The 20208-nt window shown below is 27.4% G+C and overlaps 1 protein-coding gene across 2 annotated transcripts in view; it reads left to right on the forward strand.

Annotated features, from left to right (window-relative positions):
• Window positions 1-18989, forward strand: part of LOC107445484 (intraflagellar transport protein 52 homolog) — a 39628-nt gene extending 20639 nt beyond the window's left edge. For both annotated transcript variants that reach the window (XM_016059885.4, XM_016059886.4), the window contains exons 2-11: window positions 182-312; window positions 3742-3829; window positions 4022-4151; window positions 5382-5523; window positions 7040-7166; window positions 8534-8620; window positions 11835-11903; window positions 12641-12795; window positions 15768-15855; window positions 17595-18989. In XM_016059885.4, coding sequence (XP_015915371.1) covers window positions 182-312; window positions 3742-3829; window positions 4022-4151; window positions 5382-5523; window positions 7040-7166; window positions 8534-8620; window positions 11835-11903; window positions 12641-12795; window positions 15768-15855; window positions 17595-17870 — 1293 coding nt within the window. In that variant the 3' untranslated portion in view covers window positions 17871-18989. The remainder of the gene's footprint in view (window positions 1-181; window positions 313-3741; window positions 3830-4021; window positions 4152-5381; window positions 5524-7039; window positions 7167-8533; window positions 8621-11834; window positions 11904-12640; window positions 12796-15767; window positions 15856-17594) is intronic.
• The last annotated feature ends 1219 nt before the right edge of the window (window positions 18990-20208 follow it).

A 20208-nucleotide genomic window follows, 5' to 3' on the forward strand; every position in this document is an offset into this window, starting at 1 on the left:
AACATCTGTAAGCTTTACATTTTATTGCTAAGTATGAAAAATCACATGAACTAAGCATCTCTTAAGTTACCTTTGAGTATTTCTTGAGAAACTTAAAGAAATGTCAAAAACAGAAAGTCTCTCTCTTTCATTATTGTAGGGTAGTGTATTTATTAGTATAATTGAAATAATTTATTTATAGTTTGAGGGAGATGCTGCAGTTAAGAGTAAAGTCGTCATTTTCAATGGTTCAAAGAATGAAATGTTTACTTTGAGTGAAGGCTATTCAGTCTTGTCCAGGCGTCTTAAAATGGAAGGTTTCAAAACATTCAGGTATAGATTTCTTAATTTTAATTTTAAGTAATTTTTCTTCGCTGAATTTCACTGTAACTTACTATGTTATATGCTATTCTATTTAGTAAAATTTAAGTCAGTAAATCTCTCAGAATAAGGATACATTTGTAAAAAAAGTTTTGATTTCATGTAACATTTAATTCATTATATTTTCAAAGATCTCCTTAGGAATAAAAAAGAGCAGGGCACTTCTTCTCTGAGAAGGGCACTTTGAGTTTTGCTCAAAATTTTTTAAACTCTCATACTTTTTTATGTGTATATTTCAAAAAGTAATTCTGTCTCTTTATTAAAATAAGAGAAAAATTTATAGTTTATTAAAAAAATAAAATTAAAGGCATACTAAAAGGTAATCTCTGTACATAATTTATTTTTCAGAAAAAGTCAACTAAAAAAAATGATTAATTTATAAATCGTTCGAAAGCTTTTTTTTTTTATAATTTAAACCGGAAAATTTTGAGTTGTTGTAGCTGTAGTTAATTTACGTCGCCCTAGAGCTACACAATGGGCTATAGGCGACGGTCTGGGAAACGCCCCTGAGGATGATCCGAAGACATGCCATCACAATTTTGATCCTCTGCAGAGGGGATGGCACCCCCACTTTGGTAGCCCGACGACCTGCATGCGAAGTCGAGCACTTTATGGTAGAACAGTTTAACGAGGACCGCACACCCTCAGTCCCTACGCAGACTGATCTAAGTGGTCACCCACCTGCACACTGACCGTAGCCAGTGATGCTTGATTTCGGTGATCTGCTGGGAACCGTGTCTTAACAATCAGTCCACTGCGGAACAGGAAAATTTTGAGAAAATGAATATTTATTGGTGCATTTTTTTAAACAAAAGATTGTTTATAAAATCACTCAAAAGATAAATTGATATCCTCGAAAAGATCATTTTAAAACTTTAATCTGTTGAGAAGTATCCTAACGAAATAAATATTTGTAAATCAGAATTAAACCTATAAACACAGATAATTTTACCAGTAAGTAATTGCTATTTAAACAGTGAATTAATTTTTTTTTCAGAATGGAAGTTGAATAAAATGGCAGTGTTTTAAAGGAATGGCTGTTTATTTTTACAAAAACGACGCATTTATTGGAATCAAAGGGCACGTGGGGTGGGCCGCCATTCAAAAAAAAAACTATTATGGAGAACCCAATATTTGTTCTATTTGTGTGCTTAATGTATCTAAAAAACTTATATTTAGTTGTTTGAAAAGAGATTTATTTAGATGTTTTAAAAAGATTGTTGTCCTTTGTCTTAAAGTCTAGTTTGGTGTTTGACATAATAAGGAGATTTAGCAAATTTATGTTTGCTTCCATGTGTAAGATTTTAAGTAATTGTGCTTCCAATTGCGCATACGTCAGCTCTGATGAAATACACATGCACCCGTGAAAAAATATCAAACATATGTAAAGGAAAATCAGAGATTTTACAAAAACCCATAAGTTGAAAATGCTAACATAGTGGAATATTTTAACAATGACCTCAAAATCAAAACAAACATTTATAATGGACGTAGACAATCTCTTCCAAGGTATGGCATACATTTTAAGATGTTTTGTTCTTTGTAAAACTGCAGTTTTATGAGCAGAAAAATTTGGAAGATTATAGATTTTGATGAATTTAGTGATAAAGAATGCAGCTTCTTACTTAGATTTGTAGTTGAAAATTTAAGAAATTTAGTTCTTGTTTCTAAAACCTAAATAATAAAAGGTTGATTATTCCTTTAAATTTATGTATAAGTATTTATAAAAAAAATGAAAGTATAATTTCAGTGTAATATTTTTTTTTTATATAAATAACCTCTCTTACTCTTATATTTTGATAACAGCAATTCTATATATTGAAAATATTATTTATATTTTTTGTGTCTAACTGAATTCATAACTATTAGAAGTTAAAATAAATATCAAACTGATTCTGATAATAATAATTCAAATGCTACAAGTATTGGGCACTTTTGTACCAGAGTAAGGTTTTTTGCTTTAAGCAATTTAAAGTGAAAAAAATAGAGCATCACTTAACTTCAAAATAAAATCAGACAAATCCTGCATTTCTTGCCGAATAAAAAAATATTATTGAAGTTAAATTTTTAACGGAATTGTATAATTAAAATTAATATAATTTATTATTTTGAAAGAGCCAAAATATATCTAGTTTCTTATGGAACTAGCGCAATTAGACAACTATAATGTTAATCAAAACCCAATAAAAAAAATTTTTTTATTGAATCAACCAATTTTTATATCATACAATTAATTTCTAAATTCTGTCAATAGATTTCTTCAAATTAACATTCCATGTCGATGTTCAAAGGTAGGCTTAAACAGAAAACAACATTTAGCTGTTATAAACAACATACTTGTAGTTTCGTCTTTGTAACGTGAATCACACCAACCTACCATAGCATCTAAGATAAATGCGAGCATGCTCAGTTGTTTCAAATCTTATGTACGGAGGCTAACTGAAAAGTGTGAAATCTTCCTATTATCTAGTTGGAGAGATCTTTAACCCACTGACTGTTCTGCGTGTAAAAAGTTGCATTTTAACTTGTAGTTTTCTCCGCAGACCAAAACTGGTTTTTCCATGTTGTTAGATAGAAAAATATTGGGGTGAAACATTCTCCCAATTTTTGCTTAACCCTCAGTGGATTAACGAATTTCTATCCTAATTAGTTATTGAAAAAGATAATAATTAAATAAGTATGCAAAAGAGGAAAACAAACAAATTAAAACTTCAAATCTATTTCAATTGACCCTAGTCATCTACTTTAAAAGTAAATTGTGATTCAAAAATAAACTTTTTCTTCTTTTTTTTTGTAACAAAATGTCAAAACTTAATTGAAATTTCTTTTTATTTAAAAATAATGTCATGTATAAATTTTTTTTCTCCCCTTTTATTTGATGAACCAACATTCAAAGCTGAAGTTTCATTGTGCGAATGAAGTTCCTAATCATGTCGAATATGAAATAACTAAATCAATCTATTTAGGCCTATAATTGTATATCATTTTATAAGTATAAGGTAACAATTTGAGCAGAAATACTATTTGGGGATATATTATATTTTTATTATATCTCTTATTTTTATTTTTAGACTAATTAATTTTAAATTTTATTGTATTAATTTAGATTTTCTTATAAAATCTGTTTTGCTGATTGCTTATTCATATTTCTTATCGAAAGCTTATATTTTGATGTTGCTATGACATTATGCTTGAAACTGAAGTCAATACTGAGTTCAATAATAGTTTTTTTTAAATATGAATTTCATAAAATTCTCTCTTTTTTGAAACAGTAAACCCATTGTTCTATTTTTTATAATGGAGAAATATTGCTTGTCTTAATTTGTGCACAGTTTACCGTGTTGTTTGACAGTTTAAATTCTTAAACACTTTTTCATTTAGCAATCAAGGTGACATTACTTCGGATCTTCTATCCAAGGCAGGAGTGTTTGTATTACCTGGACCACGAGAGAAATTCACTATTACTGAGGTATACAGCATAATTATTTCTACCTTTGAAATCTTTATTGTTTGCATAAATAAGTATAAATCAAAAATCTTTCAGTAATCTGCTATTACTTCTGTTAATTGAAAAATATTAATTTATTTATTTTAAATATCAATACATTTCTGAACTGCTATTTATGCTTATTAGTTATTTTTTTTCTTCGTTTCCTTATAGATTAATCATTTAAGAGAATATGTGGATAAAGGTGGCAGCATCTTTGTTACAATGGGTGAAGGAGGAGAAAAAAGTTTTCAGACCAATATAAATTTTCTCTTAGAAGAAAGAGGCATCATGATAAATAATGGTATTAGTTATGTTACATCTAAGAAAATATTCTAGCAATTCTAGAGAATACTTTGTTTATACAAAGTGTCTTATTTTATCAATAATGCATTGATGTATATTTTTTAGTACCTGTGAATTATATGTATATTGTGTATTTGTTTGCATTCAAATAAATATCTATTTGAGCTAGTTTAAATTAGAGATTTACCGAGTACCTGGCCTACCCAGCTAGAATTTCATTACCTGGGCCGTTTAAAATAACTTTAATAATCAGTACTGGGTACCCAGCTCTGGCTAATTTTAGCAGATATCTGTCTGATGGCAAGATAAATATATCATGCTAAACAAATGAAGATGTTCAAACAATTATATCAGTTAGAATGTTCTGGCATGCAGCAGAAAATATTGTTTTATAGTTGATCGATATCAGAAGTACAACTTCAACTAATCTTGTAACTTGGGGAGAATAAAATGACTGAACAGTAATCCATATATTTTTTTTTTCAGTTAATTTTTCAAACATTTATTTTTGGTACATAATATACTATTTGAAACTACTTTTGATTTTCATTTCATAACATCATTATTTGACCATAATTGTTTTAATTAATTAGAACTCAAAATTGTTGAATCAGGCCTGTTTGTGATATCTTTTCTTTTAAAATTATGTATTTTTCAATCAAACTTTTAATTAAAAATTTTCTAGCATAAATTATAAAAATTTTTCTTTTCACTTTATACAGATACAGTACTTTAAACTGTGTATAATTAATATCACGACTCAAATATTGTTAAATAATGCTGTATCACGCTTATAATTGTTAAATCATGTTAGCTAGTGATACCTTTTTTTTTTCTTTAATTCATGTTTTTAAATCAAACCTTTCGTTAAAAGTTTTTATGTTATAAATTTTATATAAAAATTTTTGATGCAGAAGTTAGAACTGAGTATCATTAATATCACCTCCCAAATATTGTTAAATAATATATCACTTATAATTGTTGGATCACAGTTAGCTAGTGATATATATATATATATATATATATATATATATATATATATATATATATATATATATATATATATATATATTTATATATATATATATATATATATATATAATTATGTGTTTTATATATATATATATATATATATATAATTATGTGTTTTTTAATCAAAACTTTTCTTTAATATTTTTCCAGTATAAATTTGAAATAAAAGTGTTTTTTTTTTCTTCACCTTTTGCAGATGCAGTAGTTAGAACTGTGTATCATAAATATCACCACCCAAAGGAAGTGATGGTATCCAATGGTGTGCTCAACAGATCAATAACCTTAGCTGCTGGGAAAAGTATTCCGGGTCAGAATCTTACTGAATCAAATAATGCACAGTATGTTAATTATTATTATTTTCTTTTCAGTATTTAATTTATAATTGAAAATCTTTAGACATACTATGTAATTACACTAAAAAAATCTCATGATTTGAATGAATGTATTTATTCCTTTGGATATGTTTTTTAAATCTCTGTTAAGATAGTTACATGGGATTCTTTAATAATATTGATGTATAAGACTAAGCAACTTTTATTTTCTTTACCAGATCTCATTTTTAAAATTCTGTTGTCAAATAAAAAAAAAAATTTTTAAAAAAAAAATGTTTTCTTTCAGATTTTTTTCCCCATGTTTATTTTGTGTTTATTACATTGATTAATCTGTGTATGCAAAGAGTTCTGGTAATTACACTTATTTAGAATTGTTGACATTTAAATTTTTTGCATAAAACTTTTTGTCCTTATGTGTTTTGTTTGTTGTTTTCATGTGTGTTCAATTTTCATATTATGTATAATTTTTTTCACATAACCAGTTAATGTTCAATGTAAATAAAAGTATTTTAATGCAAAGTACTGCATTAGAAGATATATATAATGCAAATCTATAATCCAAAATTCTTCATAAATTGCATTTGTATAAAAATAATAAATATATATATATATATATATTTATTTATCTATTTTTTTTGTGTGATATCGGTTTTTAAAAGTGACTTAAACTAGTTGTCCATGAAAGAGTCTAAAGAAAAACAGAAAGTTGAAGCTGTAAAAAATTCCTTTCTCAAGTTAAATTTTTTTTTTCATGCTTGGTAAACAAATCTTCTTATACCATTAAAATGTTGCTGCTAATTCAACTATGATATGTCATTCCATTATGCTCTAACCTTTGCAAAGTGTCAATCTAAATTTTATTACAGCTCAAAATTCTACTTAATTGATAAATGAATTCAACTTTAATGAACAAGCCATTAAATGGTATTTTTTGAAGTATACAGCAAATGTGAATGAATTATTAAACACAGAGCAATATTTTTTATTGATGCCATTATCTATGTGATTGGTTATGCTATTCCACAATAATACAACTTTAGGAACAAATAAAACTTTAAAAGTTAAGTCTTTAAATAGTGCTTGAAATACTGAAATTTCAGTAAGTACTTTAAATGAAAAAACGAAAACAAACAATGCTTAGATCTCAAAAGTGACTTTAATTTTACTTAGGAATGTAAAAAGATTAAACTGTAAGTTAATTGAAAACATTACTTTTGGTGCAAGTGATGCTTTTTTTTAACAAATATTTTTTACACTTATTGTTGATAAAAAAATTTTTTTCTTTGGATGTCCATAATAATCAAGATCTGTTATATATAATAATAACATGCAACTTTATAATACAATTGAGTATAAAGAAAGAAATTTAAAAAAAGAAGAAATTTAATTAATATTAATTAGTAAGAAATTTAAAAAAAAAATTACCATTTTTAAATAATGAAGTAGATTATATTTTATTAAAAATTTTACTATGACTCTGTTTTGTTATAAATCTTTTTTGTTTTATTTATTTTTTCTTTAGAGCATTGTCTTTTCTTTACCCTTATGGAGCTACTTTGAATGTTGCTAAACCAGCAGTTGCAGTCCTTTCATCTGGAAGTGTTTCTTTTCCTCTCAACCGTCCTGTTTGTGCCTTTTATCAGCATCCTGTAAGCTCAGTTTTTGTAACAGCCTTTCAGGAAATATATTTAATTTGTCAGTATAATTTAAAAAGCAACGTTTTCATTTTATCAAGTTGTGAAATGCTTTTAATCTAATTGGACTAGCTGAGAAGATAAAGGTTATAGGTGACATTTTTGCAAAAAAATTAGATTTCAGAGAGAGATCCTGTTTTAGTCTCTCTTACGGTTCACAAGGCTGAACATATTTACGAACTGCATTTACCAGGTAACATATTTGGAGAATTATATTTACAGGATGCATGTTTAAGGGATAGATCAATTAGAAATGGTTTTGTTTTTATGGCTACCGAGGCCGGTACACCCTGAAGACGTCGGCTTCGGTGGTTATATTTTTATTTTTATTTCCTTCGTTTTCTTCATATTTAAGAGATAGCTTATACACGGGCCCAGGTCAAAATTCCCTGCTGGTTTTATCTTTAAAATGCATGCTATTTTTCATAATTTTTAAGCTTTTTCAAAACAATCGTTTAGTTGTGATTCTTGAAATGTCAATTTTCATAAACATACTAAAATATTAATTAAAATTTTTTTGGGCTTATTTTAGCAGAAAATGAAATGTTTGCTGGTTTTTATTTTTATTAATATGTACTAATTGGGAAAAAATATTTTGCTATTATTGTAGAACATTGAAGGCATATATTAATATATATATAACAAATCCTCTGCAATTTAAAAAAAAAATATCTATATACAGTATTTTCTTTCTTCTAAGGAATTGCAACCAGGCCTTCAACATTTCTGGGACAATTGTTCCTGTCTCTCTCACCCTTGACTTGAGCCTTTGCTATATAAAATTAATTTATTTTGCTTGAGTTTTTTTGTTTGAAGATCATAGTGGAAGAATGATTTAAGTGCATTTGGCACTGAACTGGCAGAACTTAGAATGGCAGAACTGACACTTAGAAAACTGGCAGAAAATTGAAACACCAAGAATCCAAATTCCATGAAACAAACAGTTAATTGAGTTTTTGGAATTCAGAAATTTCACTAATTTGAAGCTTATAAACAAAAAATTACAACAAGCCATGGTCTCCAATTCCTATTATCAATAGCCTATTTACTTAAATTCACTAAAATGTCTCTTAGATTGTTCATCCTCTCTACTCTTCAATTACGTCTACAACTTCATACACAATAATTATTTGTTATTATTACACTTTGGTTAAATCAATCATTATTTGAAAGATTTTTAAGCTGCATGAATGTTTTATGCAATAGGACATTCTTATAACACAAAGGTAGACACCATCAATTTAAGATTTTATTTGTCTTTACTAATGGTAGTTTGTGAATTTAAACCTGTTTGTTATATATAAATCTAATTTGTTTTGTAGACGTCCAGTGGAAAAATAGTTGTTCTTGGATCTACTCATATGTTCTGTGATACTTATATAGATTATGAAGAAAATTTAAAAATTGTGGTAAGTTCATGCTTTTATGAGAAAAGAAAAATATGTTTTAAATAAATAAGTGTTGTGTGTATGACAAAAACTGTTTAATTAATTAATTGTTTAATTTTTTTTTGTTTGCTTTAAATATTTTTAACAGTACATTAAAATCTCGATTTATAGTTTCTCATGGGACCATTCATTGTGAATTATAGATACAGGACTATGAATTAGGTCAACATAAAATAGTTATGTCTTGAAAATGTATAAGAAGTAATATAGAAGTTTTTCACTTGTAGAAGTTTTTCACTTATAGAAGTTTTTCACTTATAGAAGTTTTTCACTTATAAAACTAATTTACTTCCTTTAATCTCAGTTCAGAATAAATGCTTCAAGATTATTAATTCTCTAAATATGAATAATTCAAGTATAACTACTACTAATATATATACAAGAATTAACTTATTACCATTTCGCCATAATGTATTTTTTCATATTTTACTTTATTTACACAACAATAAATTAATATGCAAATTAAAAACTAATGTGTCTGAAAGGAGACCAACTATATAAGATTCCCCACTTTATAAAAGAAATTTCACGAAAACAGTTTTTTGACTTAGCACCTAAATTATATAATAAATTACCATTCCAGTTGCAAAACATCCAAATATATTCTTCTTTTAAGCGTGGTTTATTTCAATTTATGATGAACATTGACAATTTAGATCTCTATTTTTCAGTTTAAAGGAAGCATTTGATTTTTTATACCAGTCTTGTGCCTATCCAAATGAATTTCTTATGTTACCTTTGTTATTTTTTTATATAGTTTCATGTATTTTTTTTCTATTATTACAGTGTTCAACAATACATGATGTCTTATGATGAGCAAAATAATTTATGATTGTAATATCCCCTCTTTTTTTTATTTTTAAATTTCTAATTTAGATTTATTGTATTACTTTTCTTTGTCGCCTGGACAGGATTTTCCTCTTGACGACGAATATATATTCTTTGTATTTATGTGTTTGTTTTTGTTCCCAATAAAGTTATATTAGTTTGTTACTATATATATTTAAAAAAAAATATTGAAAAAATTATGCCCATAATACAAAAATACTTACCAACACCAAAAAATGAACACATTTATTTAAAATATTCTAAAATTTTGTTTTGAATGCAATATTTTCTTCTTAGTGCAAAAAAAATTTAAAAAAATAAATGACATTTATAACATATTATTGTTATTGTACACTGTTATGAATACAGAATGTTGCTCATTGTTTCAAAAGTTATAAATTCTTCTACAAATGTTGGCATTGGTTGTGGTTTTTTCTTCCGAGCTTCACCAATATCATTTTCACACTTTGCATTTCTTCAGCTTTCGAAACCGTTTCATGAAAGTAATGAATCCTTTTTTTCTTCATCATTATAATCAGGAATTAATATTTTTTTTCTCAAAAAGAAAAAAAAAACCATTGATATTTTTAGGCTGAATTTTTGAACGATATAAAAGAGGATTGACTAGTTTAAAAAACGATCTAAATGGGTAATATTAATGTTATAAGAGTGGTATTTGTAATGGGACCCTTTAAACAAATGTGGGAATGAGGAATCAAGGTTTGAATGTATTAATTTGCTGTGAGTAAATTGATGACTGAAAAAGAATAATATAATTTATATGTTAATTAAAAAAATGGTTTAAAATTTTTGTATTTTGTTAATTTAATGCAGATACAAGAGTGAAATGTGTATAATTTTAAATTATTTGATTTCAACATGAATTATTTAGCATTTTAAGCATTTATAATATAGAGAGATAACATTATTTTCCTAAATGCAGTGCTTAAATTTAGAAAGTAATTAGCTTTTAATGCATATTGTATTGATAATCATAATGTAAATTATCACTGTAAGAAATCGAACAAAATTTTTATTTTATTTTAAAAAACTATATTATTTCTGCTTGTTTACTTCTGTTCATTATTATGAGCAATAAAAACTGGTAAAATTTAAGTGGTAATTTTCACAAAAAAATTTAGCTAATTATTTTATTTTTATTAATTCTAGTATATTGATTCAGAACTTTATTTTTTTTCACACAATATCCCCTTTGAATAATGCATGAGGAAATTGATATTTTAATCTATGTGTCCCCAGCTTGATATTTTAAAAACAACTCAGGAGTTAGTTATATTTTTCAGTATACAGATTAGCTGCTATCTATCCAATATATTCTTTGTATCTAATATATATAATTCTCTTACGTGGCTCCCAAATTTTGGCTGCATTTCTTTTCCGCCGGTGGCAATGTTTGCTTTGTTTTGTTTACGTTACTATTTCTCTTACACGGCGAATCGACCAATGATTGCCGCTAAAAATGTCACATGCCAAATCTAGCTGAGGTGGCTCAACATATAGCGCTTTTAAAAATGGAAACTGAAATAACCAGAGAGCATCAGCTGCGTCAATCTCATACTATTAAGCTAGGCAGAAGTGAGTAGTCTTTGTCGATAGATCTCTATTATAGTATTTTGTCGAAAGCGCTTTTTTTCGCGAATTTATATATTACGAATTTATTTGACGATTTTTGATTTATATCACGAATTATGCTATAGCACATTTCTAATAGGTTTAATGAATTACGTGTCATTTATTTGAATTCAAATTTATTTTAATGACTTATTATTTGCTAAAAAGATGTACTTTTAAAAAAAGTACATCTTTTTTTAGAAAGTAAAGAAAAGAAAAAGTTTTAGTAAAAGAAAAGTTTTTATATGGATTTGAATTATTGTTTTGAATTCTTAGAATTTTGTGCATTTGCAATGTACCTAAGTTAGTAGCGAGCTTGGTTTGTGAAACAAACCATATAAAGTTGCGTAGCAATTTTCGGGGGTTGGCGAGCGTTAGCGAGCAAGGGGCTCAGCCCACTAGTACATATATATTTTTTTACAAATATTGTTGAAATTTGTCAAAATAAACATATACTTTTTTTATTTTTATATAAAGCCATATTTAATTTATTTTCACTCATTCATAGTCATCAAGAGTAATAATATAAAATTTAATGCAACTAATAAATTTTAATATTTTTAGTAAAACATATTCAATTTTATTAGTTGCCTGAAATTTTGTATTTTGTCACTAATTTTAGCATAAGATATTTGTATTATATTTTGTAAACAATTCTTAATCATTTGTTTACTTCTTGAAGTCTTTTTAATAAATTTCAATTTCTTTTGTTTAGAATGTTATTTTCAACCATTTAACAACAGCTGGTATTCAGATGAATGCTATTGATGCAGAAGATCCAGAGGTAATGTCTTTTTATTTTTTAATATAATCCTTTTTTATTTGTAATTCTTTTAGCTGCACTTAAAATTCCTGAAGGAATTTTGATTTTTTAAAAATCTGGGGTAGAAAAATATTTTAAAAGATTTGATTATTGAGGTTGTGTTATCTATTTTTTGTTATCTTTTGTAAGATCAAAAATACTTAGTGTCTAACAATACAGAAATCTTTTGATTAAAATGCAAAGTGTTTTTGCATTTATATCTTTAGAGTAAATTTATTTTTATTCTCTATTGCTAATAATGTGTATTTTTTATGTATGTATTTGATTTATATATGATTGAAAAATATTTGTTTAATCTTGAATTTTTCTTGGTAGTTCTCCATTTTCTTATTTGAAAATAAATATTAATTTTGCTGTTTATCTTTTATTTTGTAAAAACATTCGGGTATCAATCGGGAATTTGATTTTAGATGTTAAAGTAGCTCACACCTACAGCATATTTCTGTAATGCGACATTGGACACCAAATCATCCAGTTCTAAAAAATTAGAGCATGCTGGTTTGAAAAATATCAGAATTATTATCATTTTTTGGACTTTAATTCTTTTGACTAGTTTAGAATGTTGATTAGATTTAATTTGCTTGTTTAAATGCTAAATGTAAAAAAATTTCCAAATATATTTATAAATTAATCTAAAATTTTTTTCTTCTTGTTACTTCCAATTAAAGAAATTGTTTTTGAATCTTTAATTGCATTAGGTGTCTGATTATCATATGATACCTTCAATCGCCAAGCTCTCTGAACATGCATTCTCATGTTTGCAAGAGTGTGATGAAATACCAAGTGATCCATCTGTACTATATCGTAGCAACCTGTTTCAGTTTGATAATAAAGTTTTACCTAAAGTTCTGAAGTAAGTCAATATTTGAACCTCTATGTGTTTCATGAAAATACTGCAAACCAATACATATTACTTTGATATATATTGGTCTGAAAACAAACTTCTGCTTTATTGATTAGTAAAGGCTATGCAAAGTAAAAACTTTACAAAATGTTATCTAACAGTTTGCAAATAAAAATAATGTATGGTGACCTACTATCAAATTGTCAATTTGTACCAACAACCTTATGAAATCTTTTAAATTGTATAAAAAATTTTTTTTAACTGTATCTTTAAAACATTGAAATTTTCAGTGTACCCTTAAATTGGTCCTTATAATTTGTTTTTGTAGCATCAAGTTATCTTAGGAAACAGCGGTCGGAAAAACTACATTATTTTTTTAGTTTACTACAGCTACTTTGTTACAAATGTACTTTATTACTTTTTTTTAATGTAGTAACTACAAACTACTTAGGAATTTTAGTAACTAATTCACTACTTTAAGGAGACGAACATTTCTGGAGAATTTAATTTACAACCATGTTTAAAAGTTTTGAATAAGAAATTGGATTACATTAAATATAAAGGGATAAGTGAGAAATAATGAGCCAATTTGTTATTCTAAAACACTTTTTTCGAATTTGTTCATTTAACCTTAAACTTTTTATGCCTTTTCTGACAGTGAATATTTAATTTCAGAAATACAAAATTAACAAATGCTTGCAGTGTTTTAAATTGTTCAATGATCTTTTATTTCCACTGAGAAATTAAGTGCATCAAAATTATGTTCCCTTCCTTTTAACAACAGCGTGCGTAGCATTTTTAAAAAAAGCTTAAAGGTGCTTATTTTTGATTTACGTTTTTAAAAAGCCATTACACGTGCTTTTTCTATTCGGGGTTTGTAAAAAATGCTTAATTTTCTGCCTTTTAAAAAAAGAGATTTTTTCTTTGCCATTTAGGTTGTCATTTTAAATTACAAAAAATGCATGATTTTCGCAATTTTCTCTGCAATATTCATCAGAAGCCAGTTATTTTATCATGATTATGTAAAGTTTTGAAAGTTGATGTAAAGTTGAAAATATTTTCGAATTTATTGATTTTATGCTTATAAATTAAGAACTTTAAACAATAGAAAAAAAAAGTTTTTTTTTACTGCACAGATCCTAATTATGATTTTTTTTTTAGAAAGTGATTAAAAATATTTTTTGAGTGCTTAAAAAGTATTGAAAAAGTGCATATTTTTTGTTGAAAAATCTGGCAACATATCCTGTTAAAATAACATCAATGTTTTGCATGTGAAAGTGTGAGGAAGCATTAATTATCCATTTTTCGTTACTGCGAGTTTAAATATTAGTTATATGTAATTTCAAATGCACAATTTTTGTTAACGCTCAGCTACAACTACATCATTTTAATTACGGCCATTAACGCACCCACGAAGATTTGTACCTATCAAATTCAAAAAATTAGTTGCGTTAGAACCCTGTTTCTTTACTGAACTAACATTAAAAGTAGTTGCCAGGAATCCCTACAAACTATTGTTTTTTTTTTTTGTTTTTTTTTTTTTTTTGTATCTCACTACACAACTTTTTCAAAAAAGTAACACACAAGTTCTACAAGTTATGTAAAAAAGTAGCGACTACAGTAGTTTCTCTACTTCCAATTACTGTGAATTCAGCTACTCATCTTAACTCCCTTTTGTTTTGATATTTTAATTTTTACTGCTTTTAAATATTCACACTTTTTTTTATGCAACTGAGATTCAGACTTACTCGTCCTGCCTTGATATCCGAAAACAGCGGTAGGAAATATAATTTTTCTCCTATCTTATTCTAGATCATTGGGTGTTTTGGTGCAAAAAATCTGAGATTTTTTTCTATGTGGAGGTGTGCAAGGTAGAAAATAGTGAGATTTTTTTCATGCATGACCTTTTGAAATGATTATGAAATATTGTGATTTTCTAAATGCAGAATCCCTGGTGGATTCACACTATTTTTTTGAATGTATTTTATTTATCAGTTTTGATTTTTATTATCTGCACTCCAGTGAAAAAACAAAACAAAAAAATAATAAATAATATTAGTAATGACATGTAAGTCATCCATACTACTTTCAAATAGAAACAAAGTACACCCTTCATTTATGGTTGCAGATTCATTTTAATATTGGCCCTTAACATACAAGGGGTGATCAAATGAAAAGGTACGAAACGACACGGTGGGTACAAATGTAGACTTTATTCAAAATATACACCATAGGCCTGAGCACAACGATCCCACTGATGAATAAGCTGCAGGACTCCTTGTTCCCAGAATTCCTGTGACCGATACGAGACCCAGTCTTTCACAGCGTCCTTGAGTACGTCGTCCAAGTTGAAGCGCTTCCCTTTCAGGCATTTCTTCAGTGGACCAAACACATGGAAATCGCAGGATGACATGTCCGGACTGTAGGGCGGATGGTCCAACGCCTCCCACTTGAACTTGGCTAGTTCCATGTGTGTGACTCTGGAGACGTGTGTACGCGTGTTATTATGGAGCAGAACCACACCCTCCGTGAGCAGCCCCTGGTCTTTTGTTCTTGATGGACCTGCTGAGGCGTCGGAGTGTCTCACAGTACACATAGGAGTTAATGGTTTTTCTGTGCTCGAGTTTCTGTTCCTCATACGGACTGCCGCATCATTTGGACGCTGCTTTTGATAAGAGCCTCTGCTCTCTCTTGCGCATGCGGGCACCTGCGCATGCTCCAACCCCCGTCAGAGACTCCAATCGCATCCCGATATGTCTCGCTACGTTCTCCCATGGCGGAATATGCAAATATTTAACTGTTATGTTTTTACGTCGTTTCGTACCTTTTCATTTGATCACCCCTTGTAATATTTTTGTTTTTCTGACCCAATTCTTTAAAAAGATTGGACATCACTGCTATCGACCAAGGCTAAAGATATTTATTTAAAATTTTGAATTATAATTTCACTGTTTTTCTCACCATAACTCATTTTTATTTAGAGCCTATAAAGAAATTAACATGAAGCATGAACCTCTGAAACTCATCATGCCTAGATTTGAAACTCCTCTAGCACCTCTTCAACCTGCTGTAAGTTCCTTGGCTATAAACTTTAATATCTACTTTAATATTTATTGAAGTTGGAATAATTACAATAAAGGGACTGTCCATAAATGATGTTAGGGTTGACGATGTTAGTGACTACACACATTTTCATACCTGCCAAGCCTCCTGTTCCTTAAAGAAAACTCCAGTATTTTGCAACTATCTCCTGTTTACCTGTATATTGTCAAATTTCTCTGCATTTGTTGGCGAATGACAAAAATACTTCCCTTATTCCTCAATCGATGGTGCTATTGCCAGTACTGCAGTTTGTTGAGTGTTTATAGTTTAAGTAATTATAAAAAATGGTTTAAAAAATCTTTTGATTAAGATTTATATATATCTTTTGCTTTGCTGAATGTAAGTGCTTTTGTTATGATTGTGCATGATTTATCGAAACTTTACTCATAGCAACAAAAAAAAAAAAAGAATGTCACAAGTAAAATCTCTGTTATTTTATAACTAATATGTTGGCATGTATGCCTTTTAGCTAATATATATTTGAAATCAACCGATAAATTATTTATTTTATTTATTTTTTCATCTTTTTTTGTTAAAAATAGTCTAGACATGCCTATTATTAGTGCTATGCTCAAAAACATCATTGATATGTATATTTATAATTTTAAAATAAATTTAAAACATGTTCCATAAAGTAGTGCTTAGTTTCTTAACTGTTAGCATTGCTTATGTTATTTTTTCTCTCCTGCGGGTCCATGGATAAATATTTGAATTAAAATAAATGTAGATTTTATATATATTTAAATAAGTTTAAGCTCAAAATACTTTTCATTACAGAGATTATTTGAATGATCAGACGCAAAGTGGTTTAGAGCATCTCAACTTTGCATGCATAAAAATTATGTCAAATTATTTACCTTACTGGTTGGCGGTAAAACACAAATATTTTATTGATTCTTCGAGTAAATCAAGTAGAGAGCAGGTGAATGATCAAAAACAAACTGATTAAAAAGTTTTTAGAGTACCACAACTATGAATGTGTAAAAATTAGATCAATTGTTCAAATTATTTACCTTACTGGTTTGTAGTAAAACATAAATATTTTATTGATCTTTCAAGTAAATCAAGTAGAGAGCAAGGGAATGATCAAAAACAAACTGGTTAAAAAGTTTGTAGAGTGCAACAACTTTGCACACGTAAAAATTATGTCAATAGTCCAAATTACTTACCTTACTGATTGGTGGTAAAACGCAAATATCCGGATCCTTCGGGTAAATCAGATAGAGAACACATGAATGATCAGAAACAAACTGGTTAAAAAGTTTTTAGAGTGCTACAACTTTGTATGTGTAAAAATTAAACTGTTCAAGTTACTTACCTTACCGGATAGCGGTAAAATGCAGAATTATTTTACTTATCCTTTGAGGCAATCAGGTTAAGAAACATTAGTTTATGTTTTATAGTGTGACATGTGAGTAGAGGATAGGGATATAATGAAGTGAAATATTTTGTGACAAAGATGAAAAGGGGCTCCTAAATATTGAAATAAAATGTGACACCATTAATGGACTACCTTAAACTTCAATTATGAAATTGAAATCATCCAGAAGATAATTTCAATACTTTTTTTTCTTTAATTACAAAACAAAGACTATAACTGTTTCCCAATATATAAAAATATTTTTTATTTATTTAGAATACATTAAAGATAATATCCATTGTTTGTATTTCAGTTATTAAAACCAATTTATTGTTCTTCACGCTAGGTTTTCCCACCCTCGTTTCGAGAACTACAAAAACCCGCTCTTGAACTTTTTGATTTAGATGAAGCGTTCAGCACAGAAAAAGCACGACTTGCTCAGTTGACGAACAAATGCTCTGACGAAGATCTTGAATATTTTATCAGAGAGTGTGGAGATATTCTTAACATAACAGATAAACTGCCATCTAGTAATCGAGATGGAAAACATATCATTGAGTACATTGTTTCTCAAGTGGCAGAGTTCAAAAAGTTAAATCAAGCCAGTATGGAAGGACTTTAAATGTCTTATTATATCTTCAGTATCATCGGAGTTTAAAAAATTATGCTTTCACCTTGTATTTTTTAATTCATAATATTCAACATAAAATTCTAGTCTAAATTTATTGTTTATATTTTATAAATGTTACCTAGAAGTATTTAAGATACATATTTTGCACTCTAATTTTCTTTCTAAATGTTCAGCGTTTTACACGAAAAAAAAATTACGTTTAATTCAGGGTTTAAGATTTTAAAAAATGCTATCAATTGCAAAAATGCCGTATAGTAAAACTATTTTTATATTCAAATTGAAATGAGTGATATAGATTCTATTGTTTTTTACAATTAGCAAAATTAAATTAATCAGTTTAGATTGTGTTTAAGCATTTATTTATAGTTTTTTTAACTATCAAACCCAATGCTAATTATTGCTTAATTCTTATTGGTTAAATGTATGTATAAAACAAAATAAATATGGGTCACATTTTAACTTACCTAGTTAAACATTTTAAATAACTGGTAAATTTTGAAAGTATTTGTTAAGATGCAGTGACATAATGTTTAATTAATTAAATATAAATTGTTATTCTTGTGTAAATTTTGCAATACATGCTTAATAATTGTCATGTGTTGATGCTAGTCAATGTATCTAGTTTGTGTCTTTGTTAATATTTGTTTTTACTTGATATTTATTGAATGATTTTCAGGCTTGATATCTTTCAAATCATTTTAATATTTTATTTAATTTATTTACACCTTTATTGAGATTAGTTTACTTGCATAGTTTTTAAATAAAATAGAAATTTATTATTATGTAATTGTTATGAACTTCATGGTATGGCTGTTGTTAATGTTTAAAATTATAAGTAAGCTCAAAAATGATCTAATAGTTTTGATAATTTATTTGAAGACTAGTTTTAAATTTGAAACCATTTATGCAAAATTGTATTTTATAATATATATGAGTGAAATTACTTTATATCCGTCCATTTTTCAATAAAAAATTATTTTATAGTTATAAAACTTTTATAATTCATAAATCTAAAATTATGTATAATTATTCTTTTAACTGCCTGTATTAGTAATAATAAAATATGATTATCTTTTTACAGATGAAAAATTAATACATAAGGGATCATCATTTGAGCCAACTATATCTAGTAAAGTTATTTTTTCTAGTATTAAAAAAATAATAATTATATACACATTTTGATATTTAGTAAATCATTTTTATTTTGTTCATCCAGTGTATTTAGTTCTGATTTGCCACAATTTATTAGAATATTTTATATTTTAAGTAATTGTTTTAATTAGTAAAATATATTTTATTTAAACTAAATTTGTGAACTGCTAAATTTATATATTGCATTTTATGTTTTTATTTTTTGTCTTCAGGATTGGCTAGTGTTTCCCAAAGTGTGGTACGTGTACCCCCAGGGGTACAGGAACAGTTTAGCGGGGGTATGCGCTCATATGCGAAATATCTTGCAACAAACGAATATTTTACAAAATTTTATTTAAAAACAAAGCTAGCCATGAAAATTTAAGATTGGCTATTTTTTGCAGAGTTAACAGTTAATAATTAGGGGTATCAACAGCCACTAGTGACTTTTAACCTTTGGGCAAATTTTTTACAGTAAAAAATACATTCATTTTGTATTAATGGTACACAGCGTTACGAAACATTTAGAAAGGGTACACAAATGTCATAAGTTTGGGAAACACTGGGATAGGCTATTAAATATATTTTATAGCCACTATAGTTTTAATTATGGGAAATGTTGAGTGGGATAACTTTTTTAACTATTGCATAATGCTCAATTATATTTATAATATGCTAGGAAAGGAGGAAGGGGTCTCATGAAATTGTAACAGTTTGTGACTAGGGGGAACAAGAAGTGTGAAATCCCGCATTTTTGTTAATAAAAAATTAATAAACACGATAAAAATATATTCTAACAAATTAAGTATAAATTTAAACATTGGTATAATTACAAATGACATTAATAAAATGAAGTTAAAGTTTCAAAATTTAAAAGATCATCTGTAAGACATGTTTATATAAATTGCAATGTGACAATTGGGGGGGGGGCATGCTGAAATGTGATACTTTGTGACATAATAGAGGAGGGTTTTAAGAATATTGGGGGGGGGGGAGTGTGTTCATTTTGTTCATGTTCTTACAAACATTTAATTTATTCTTTGTTCTTGTGATTAAATTATGCACTTTTAATATTATTTATTAAAATATTTACATTGCTATATGTTGGACATAATAATAATACCAATTATTGAACTGTATGTTCTTCAAAACACTTTTTACTAAGGTAATGTGCTTTTCTCAAAAGAGGAAAATAAAT

Source organism: Parasteatoda tepidariorum, chromosome 9 (assembly GCF_982258835.1).
Source record: "Parasteatoda tepidariorum strain Cologne lab strain chromosome 9, Ptep-v5.0, whole genome shotgun sequence".
Classification (NCBI taxonomy): domain Eukaryota; kingdom Metazoa; phylum Arthropoda; class Arachnida; order Araneae; family Theridiidae; genus Parasteatoda; species Parasteatoda tepidariorum.